This window comes from Lotus japonicus, chromosome 5 (genome assembly GCF_012489685.1).
Source record: "Lotus japonicus ecotype B-129 chromosome 5, LjGifu_v1.2".
Taxonomy (NCBI): domain Eukaryota; kingdom Viridiplantae; phylum Streptophyta; class Magnoliopsida; order Fabales; family Fabaceae; genus Lotus; species Lotus japonicus.
In genome coordinates this window covers 3,764,490-3,773,486 of record NC_080045.1, presented here as the reverse complement: position 1 = coordinate 3,773,486, position 8,997 = coordinate 3,764,490, and the positions used below count along the sequence as shown (strand labels likewise).

At 34.6% G+C, this 8,997-nt stretch overlaps 1 protein-coding gene across 1 annotated transcript; it reads right to left on the bottom strand.

The window, feature by feature from the left end:
• Positions 1 to 29: 29 nt before the first annotated feature.
• On the bottom strand, positions 30 to 7,238 carry LOC130720222 (protein DETOXIFICATION 33-like). The gene is made up of 9 exons (XM_057570848.1): positions 6,926 to 7,238; positions 5,461 to 5,656; positions 4,150 to 4,495; positions 3,973 to 4,059; positions 3,462 to 3,518; positions 1,465 to 1,703; positions 1,266 to 1,384; positions 665 to 751; positions 30 to 332 (listed from the first exon to the last, which is right to left on the bottom strand). The coding sequence occupies exons 1-9, from the start codon at positions 7,187 to 7,189 to the stop codon at positions 273 to 275; spliced, it is 1,455 nt and encodes a 484-aa protein (XP_057426831.1). The 5' UTR covers positions 7,190 to 7,238; the 3' UTR covers positions 30 to 272.
• Between the last annotated feature and the right edge of the window lie 1,759 nt (positions 7,239 to 8,997).

Below are 8,997 nucleotides of genomic sequence, written 5' to 3'. Positions count from 1 at the left end.
CATCGTCAACCAATCAAATTCCGTGAATGTGGAAAAGATGAAATTTTTATTAAATTTCATCTATGTTTTTTTTTGTCAAAAACAATTAGATTAAGGTTGAGTCCAACCCAAATGACATTACAAACAAGGATAGTGAAACCATGATTGGAATTGTGCTAATGTCACTATGATTTTCCAACCCAACTCTATCTAGATCACAAAAACTTAGGTAATTAGGTTGTAGAAACTACACACATTTTGGAACCTTCCATGCTCATTAAATCTACTCAAAGTCATTGTTCATAAGCAATTGATCCTCCCCATTTCTTCACGCGACCCTCTGCTTGTTCAGCCTGTGAAATCAATAGACAATTTAACAAACAACAAGTTACTTATTTGTTTTGCATAACAAAAAGAAAATGCTAAGTCCAACTAAGTACATGTTTGAAAAATAAAAATTCTTCTACACATGCTATAGTTGGGAATTTTGCTTGTAAGTTCTTTATATCTTCTGCATTATTGTGTAACAGATGCAGCATTCTTGGTGGGACATCTCATATCCATGACTATATTAGTGTATTCCCATTTTCTCTTCCCCTTCTATGATTCCCGAAATTCTTTTCACAGCAAAACTCTAACATGACCTAATAAAATGAAGTAAAAGAGAAAACTAGAAAGCACCAACCTCCTTCTTCCAATTGGTGACTGAAGTGACGATTATAAGGATTATGGTCTGCAGAACTACACCTCCAATCAACCCTGACCAAATACCCTGAATAGCAAATCATATGTATTAAGAGTAAGAATTAATGAAAAAGTATATTCTGATGATACAATCTTAGGCTGCAAAAATAATCTTCACTAACAAACAAAAAAGAGTACTAATCTTATTTGATTATTGAATGAATCCCTTCTAACAATTTTACTTTATGCTAAGGTTCTACCTTGACTAGAGGCATGACGAAATGAGCCGTAAATTAGTTTTTGGAGTAGAGTTAGACTTAAACCGACCTATTCTAAGTATGTTTATTAGGCCTCCCATGAATAGGCTACCTGCAGATGTGCAGAATTCACGCTCCAGTTGTCCATGGCGTGACGTGGGCGGGCGGGGAGGGGGAGGGGGTTGTTAAAGTCCCATATTGCTAGAGATATGACTAAATAAGTCCTTCAGAATAATTTTCATCTCCGAGCTGGCTTTTGGGTAGAGATAGACCTAACCCGAAATCTAAGACTTTATTCTAACTATGTAAGTAATTTCAAGAGAAGTAAGTGTGGTAGTACATTACCTCTGCTCCAAAATGAAATGTGAATCCCAACAATATCCCTGCTGGTAATCCAATAATATAGTAGCACCCAATGTTGATGTATGCTATAAGAGATTGCCACCCAGCTCCAACAGCAACACCTAAACCAGGGACACCAAACACTTATGCTTGATTGGATATAATAATTTGCTGCTTATGCTTCATTTTTTATAGGACTAACCAGATAAGATTGGTTGAAGGCTGTTGAGAAGCACCGTGACACTAAGCAAAGCAGCAAGCTTAGTTGTTTCCTTGGCAACTGCATCACTTGTGGTAAACAAGTGAGGAAAGTAATCCCTTGTTGAAAGAACTAAAATCATGGCAAGAACACCTATGGATACTGATGTGATGGAAACTACCCACACCGCAAACCTCACAGCCCGGAAATTACCAGCCCCTAGTTCATTTGATACTCTCACACTGTTCATACATTAAAACATTAGTTCTTCAGAATATTCACTAGTCACCCACTCACCCTAATATACTTTATGAGAAGACACAGTGAGAAATTCAGAAGCTTCCAATTTCATCCATAGAAAAACTAGAACTTCAAACTCAACAATTCATTCACACTACTGATTAGGCTATAAGAACATAGAGATTTCCTATACTGAGGATTTGATGTTGAAAATTCTAAGTGAGAGTGATAAAGTCTCATATTATTTAGGAGTGAGTTAGAGCATGTTTGGTGTTAGAATTAACTGTTTAGAAGTTTCCTTTCACTATCAATTCTAGCAGAGGAAGCTACGAAACATAGCTTCTGCAATAGACCTAATCAATTATGAGATTCCACAGCTGGATTTCACAATAATTTCCTATATAAATAACTTTCGCACAAATGTATCTGAACTTTTATCAGAATCTATATTTTGCCAAAATCAATTCTATTCACAATGAACTATGACAATACTGATTCAAACACGTATTCAAATAAAAATAATATGAAAGAAAATTCTATTCACAATGAACTTGTATTTTACAGTTTTGCTATTGTTTTTCTCCTTCAAATGTTGTTCTTATGAAGTTAGGAAGTTGTTGATGTTGTTGTTGTACTTGTATTTTACAGTTTTGCTAATGAAGATATTGAGGGTTCAGCTAAATGTAAAAAAACTTTATCTTCTTTTAAGAGCTGCAGATGCCAAATCTGCTACTCGTTGCTTGCACAATGAGGTAAAGAAACCACAAACTTTAGCACTGTTTTGTGCAGAAAGGGCCAATTCTGTTTTGTAACTTCCCTTTCATTTTCTCACTTGAATTTATGAACCAACCCGCTGGTTGTAAAAGTATTAGTCCCATATGTATGTGGTGTGGATGAAGGGCTAATATTAGAGCGCTCTTATCACTTGGGCGAGTCACTAAATGGAGTGCCTGGATTAGACATTTGGGACAAATTGGTTGAGCTAAGACAAATTGGAGCCACAAAGGATGAAATTAAAGTGGTCATGCAGGACTTGGGCATTAGCAGGTTAATAAAATTCTAAGATTAACTTACATGCTAATTTTCATATACATTGCTTTTTATTAGTTATCATGTCCCTTACTTTATTATTAGCTTATATGGGTTCATTTTACCTAAAACTGATTTTGTATGTTTGATAAATCTGGGTTCATAATTTAGTTACTTATCTAATAGGAGGCAATTTCATACCAATAACTTGTTAGAAGCTCTAATACCATGGTCACATATAATATATTCATGTTAGTACTGTATCTTATTAGCTTTTTCATCACTCTGTTACATTTATCTTCATGATTATGGCATGTTATTTTATATGGTGCTATTTGGTTTTTTAGTGTTTCCTTATAATTGCAATGCAATATGTTTCCTTATAGTGACTGGAGTGAGTAGAAGAATGAAAAACTGAGTTTATTTAGCAAATATTGTGGCAGTTCCGTTGTAAAAGGGGTGGAAAACTTCATATTAGCATTCTGCGGCGTATCAACCGCAGAATAGAGGCGGAAGACGTATACACTCTGCAGCGGCCGAAACGGCCGCTAAATTCCTGCGGCAGTTAATCCAACGGTTGGCTAAAACCGCCGCAGAATGCCTCCCAACGCTCATAACTTCGGCGCTGCATGGAGCGCCTCAGCAAACATTTGCGGCAGTTTTAACTGCCGCAAATTGCTCCCAGAACCGCCGCCAAATGCTAATTTTTTTTATTGCATGGAGATGATCACCTTATTCCTGCATTGAACCCTATTGCAATCATGCCATCCAAGCCATTGAGGGTCATACTGCAATGATGGAAACAAGTATTAGTAAATTAGTATATGAATATTGATCTTATATTTTGTCATGTTCTTTCAATATAATGCAGCTGGATGACATGCTGGCATTGACTAGTAGCATGTTTGGAATTCATCCTAGAACAGATTCTAAAGACAAAATTAATTATGGAAAGAAGCTTCTTTGAGTAATTTCTGAGTATGAGAGTTGATTAAGAAGAACGAGAAGCTGATATGAATATGTTAACGCAGAAGCTGATCCAAATATGCTATCAAGGTAGCTTCTCCCCAGAATTGATTCTGAATTTAGAATCAATTGTAGAAGAATTTCTAAACATGCACTAAGAAAGCATGAAAAGCTCAGTTTTGAATTGCAAACACAACAAAATAGTAGATGGAAAACACCTTTACATTCTACATTACAATGAGAATTTGGAAGGAGGAAGGGTAAAGAATTTCTTACCAGATAGATATGGCATCAACAGGTATTAGAGGGTTTGTCAAACGTCCTGTTATCACCACCAGGATCATCAAGTACCAAATCTCCAAGCTGCCATCTCATTTCATGAGTTCACTTTCAACATCATATTTCCAACAAATGTAATTAAAGTCAAATGGAAGATGAAGTTAAAGAACATACCATAACATGACAGCTGAAGCCAAAGAAAGTTTCACGAAACCAAACAAGTCTGCAAATGCTAGCCATGAGAATCCACTCCAAGCACCATCTGATTTTGTGATCACAATGTACGAAAATTGTGCAATGACAATCAGCCACCATGATGTGTTGAGAGTAATTGCTGCTCCAATTAAGCCCCACCCAAGTTTCAGTATTAGGAGCCAACTGAAAAATATATGTAGCACCAGGACAGTTGCTGCTATCCGTAACATCACATGGACTTTCCTCTGTGACTGTAAGAACTTCTGGATTGGAAAATTGAAAGCATATGCAAACAACTGTGGTAACATCCACAAAGCAAATCTTCCTAAAAAAAAAAAAGAAAGTAGGAAGGAGAAATAAATATAAGATGCTCCTAATTTTATTAAAAGAAATTTTAAGGTGAAGAATCTTTTACAATTTTCTTAAATCCTTTTTTGTGCTATTACAGGTATGCTCCACAGGAAACAATCATGTTTGAGTCAGAGACATTCACATGTTGATGGGGTGCTTTCCCAATAGTGACTTTTCATATGCAAGACTCGAATCCAGAATCTTAAAAGGGAATGAATTTCCAGAATTCCTAAGCATTTAGCTTAGCTTCTATTTTAAGGAAAGTACTAAATGACTAACAATGTATTTTAACATAATTCTTAAATATAAAGAATCCAAAAACTCCTCCCCTTTTTGTCTATTAATAATTAACTTTTTAACTTGGTCCTTTTTGTCATTTCAGCTATAATCAATCATGACACATTTTCTTACAAATTTTAAAGGAAACTAGCTAGGACCCCTTTTCTACTCCTACCATTTTAACTAGCAAAATAATTTATACTGCACTATTCATTGTTGAAACAAAGAGGGACCACAAAGACTAAGAGGAGGAGAATAAAGAATAAGACAAAAGACAAAACCATATATTCCATTTTCACCTTACATAAGCAATTTCATATACTAAAAGAATTTAATTTGGACAAATTAGAATACAGGTTTCCTACACTAGTACACTATGACTATCATCTTACAATCTACTAGTAGTCAATTAGGCTATGTCAGGACACCGGATGTCATATGTGCAAACGAAGATTATTAGTACTCACTAAGACAAAAAAGTGACTTTTTTCTTATGCATTGACATAAAATTCCATTTACGTTACCCGATATCCAAAAATACACTTGCTCATTTTAAAAATAGTTGACTTTTATCATAATTACTGTTTTAATAACATGTTATACATGATTATAGAATATTGTATTTACTAAGAAAACTTAAATTATATGAAGGGAACATACCAGCAGCTTTTGAGATCTCAGTAGTTTGTCCCATGAGCCTCAAGATGGGAGGTGACCAAACATATACAGGGACCAAAATCAAGGCAGTAGTAAATAAGATGACCCATGATCTTTGCAAGTACACCCCCAACATCCTGGTCTGACCCGCACCGAATGCTTGTCCACAGAGAGTCTCCAAGGCACTCCCCATACCCAACTAGTGTCCACAAAATCACAAATTAAAGAAAATCAATCAGTTTGGCATCATAGTGCTGCTAAATAAGGGCATCTTTAGTTTCACCATTTGCATAGAATTCAAGACATATTTACTCAGAAACTAGCATGTTTGGATTCACATTAAGATCTTTAGAATAAATTCTGCTACCACAAAAAGTACTAGGAGTAGCTTTTCTTAGAATAAGTCCTCTTTCCTAAACATGCACTAATTAAGACTTGTAACTTCTACCATAAGCGATTTTGGAACTTTTCACGGTGGAACCAAACCTCCAATAAGTCAGCCAAGGAAACCCATCAGGCAAATCTAGCCTCAGAGAAGTAAAAATAGAACTTCAAAATAAGCAACCAATGGGATTGCTAAAATTCATCCAACTCCATGAAATTTGAACTTCTAGCTTTCCTTCTACGTACCCTCTGCCGTTTATTTTTTAAGGCTTTTTGACAAAAGTACTTCATAATCATTATTGTCAGTTGTCACATTATTTCAGGCCTGAACTTTGGTCCTCTTTTTTTTTTTTTTAATTAAAGAACTTTGGTCCTCTATCAGTTCATTTAGTTGTATTGAGAATTTAAATGTGACTTAGAAAGTAACATGTTGATAAAAAATAATCAAATGAAGATACTATAAAATAAAAGAACAAAAAATATACTCAAATGTTTAAAGATTTTACATGAAGATGTTTCACAAGCATTTTTATGGTATGCAGGTTGGCCCATTATGCACATGCCATGCTTTCATGCTCTCCCAGACCACAAACCTTCTTAGAACCAATGCCTTATTTGTTAGTAAAATTAATTTAATTAAACAACTGACAGAGTTTTAGTGTCTTTTTAAAGTTTAGCATAATGTAATTAAAATAAAAAAAATTTAATTTGGTAAAATGATTTGTGATTGGAAATGATATGGGATATGGTTTGTGTTTGAATGATAAGATAAAATATCTTTTTTATATATTACAACTATAATGAATTTTTCTTACAAAAATATTAAAAACTTTCAGCTCTTTCAAAAGATATTTTGTTCACCACAAACAGAGTACTTTTTCTAGACTAATTATAAGTTCTGCCCAACAAAATATCATTGGATAAAAACTAATAGCATATTTGAATCAGCTTTTAAAAACTTAAATGAACTCTGTCCTTCTAGATGTGATTTTAAAATCTACTCCGATGTGATTTTGAGGTTTATCATGACGAAAAATTGTTGACTAATAAAAACAAGCCTAGAAAATAAAAAGTTTAGGTATACCATGATTCCAAAGGCGAAGCCAGCAATGCAAGTGTTTTCAACAGCAAATGCTGCAAGATCGAGCTCTCCCACATGGCCTGCAAATATGAGGGTGAATGTGCCAAGTGAGTACTGACACAACATTGTTAAAATTGCAGGACCTGCTATCTTCCACAGCTTCTTCGACTCGGACCCGAATCTGCGAACCAAGCTCAGTGGCTTCTCGTCCTCATCACTATGCGTGCTGCTGTTGTTGTTATCTAGTAGCGGAGTGTCCACAGCCATGGTTAATTTGGCGAAGTTAAGTTCCACTCACTACTATTGAATAGCAGAGGACTTGCTCTAGCTTATATATAGGGTTTATGGAAGTTAACCATGACAGGTAGTTGGCATAGATAATTAATGAGTCCCCATAAGTAAAGTAGAAATGTGTATCTATTATCTGCTTTTAATTTCACTAACTTAAAAATGTACGCTGATGTTAATTTATATAAAGTTCAATATGAACAGCAACACATATTTTTAACCTTAAGAACATGCATTCGGGTGAGACTAGCTCTCACTGTATCAATTTTTTCTAAAGACAAAATTTAAATTCAAAATTTTACTTAAAGAGAATCAAACATGCTTCAACCACCATCGTGTGATTGGTTAGCATTTTTACATAAATAGAAACTCTAGAAGTAAATGAGAGTTTACAGGTGAAGAATATGGAACTTTGTATTGGAAGGGGTCAGCTGGGTCATTCTCTCGTCCCATGCAACCCCCGGTAGTTTCCTATGTACCACGATTCTTAGTGGACACGCTTCAAACAGGTAATATGCATACGCATAACATACATTTTAATTTCAAATATTATTTATAATTTATGTACCACGATTTTATAGTAAACACTTGTAATGGGTCCTCTTGTAAAAAAAAAAAAAACTTGTAATGGGTAGTAATTAGTAAACCGTCATAAATTACATAGTTTATTTTGGTTGTTCTAACCGCCATACATTGAGTGTTTACCACAAAATTGTGATATATATACGACTCAGAACTTTATTATACTTTAGTTTACAAAGATGACAAACAATGTCGTTGGAGGATGGAATTTCAACCAATTAACTACTTGTGAAAGCATAGAATAACGGGTGGTGATGAAGTCACAACTCACCGGGGAATGAGTCATGTGGGATGCTACAGCATTTTCTGCATGGTAGTTGCTTGCATGTCTAGTAAGTGGTAAGTCCAACCAGTACAGTAAATAGGTGGACATAATAAATATTAAATACCATACATTAATTCAGTTACGTTAAATCAACAATAATATATACACACCTCAATTTCTAAACACCTCATTTTCACTCATTTTTATCTCTCTCCTCTTATCATCCATCACATATTATACTTTATCTCTCTTACTTTTTCTTTTCTTCATATCTCTCTCCTCCTCCACCTCTCTCCACCTCATCTTAGAGGTGTGAACATAACATTATTCACGTTAAATGGAGGGGGTCTCATTTTCCGTAGGACGAAAAGAGGAAGGTAGTTGTAAGGATGGGAAGTGGAGAGTTGTTATGTTTTTTTTCTTCATTAATGACATTTTAGTAGTTTTGCTTTTCTATTAATGATATTTTTGTCTTTTCGTCATTTTAAGAGGAGTGGAACTAGATGAGAGGGTGGTGGGAATAATAATTACCAAAGAAGAAAGGGTCTTAACTTAGTAATTTTTTTTTTTTTGATACATCAGAAAAGTAAAAAAGCAGAAAGCAGAAACTAAGGGATGCCTAGCGCATCCTTAAGAATGATCACTTGGAGATCTGGATCAGGAGAGAGCACCCTAGCAAATATATACCATTTCATATTTATTTAATATTTTGGATAAAAAAGAGGGATCCATTAAGTCTAAGAATCAATTAAAAAACATACTCACAATCTTTACCCTTGATTTTATTAAAACATAATTATGTTCAAAAAAAAGATTTTATTAAAACATAATGGCTAAGATTAAAACCTAATCAAACCCTTCCTTAAGATGTCGCCGACGGCACACCCAAGAGAAAATTTATGTTGATGATCGGAGCTGCTATCTAACTCCCCTTTATTCT

What these genes read in the sequence shown, in the direction of transcription:
- LOC130720222 (XM_057570848.1), bottom strand. Translation starts at nt 7,189, where the DNA reads ATGGCTGTGGACACTCCGCTACTAGATAACAACAACAGCAGCACGCAT. An exon ending in GCTTCGCCTTTGGAATCATG is followed by an intron (nt 5,657 to 6,925) that starts GTATACCTAAAC and finishes TGTGGACACTAG; the next exon opens with TTGGGTATGGGGAGTGCCTT. An exon ending in TCACCAATTGGAAGAAGGAG is followed by an intron (nt 333 to 664) that starts GTTGGTGCTTTC and finishes TTGATTTCACAG; the next exon opens with GCTGAACAAGCAGAGGGTCG.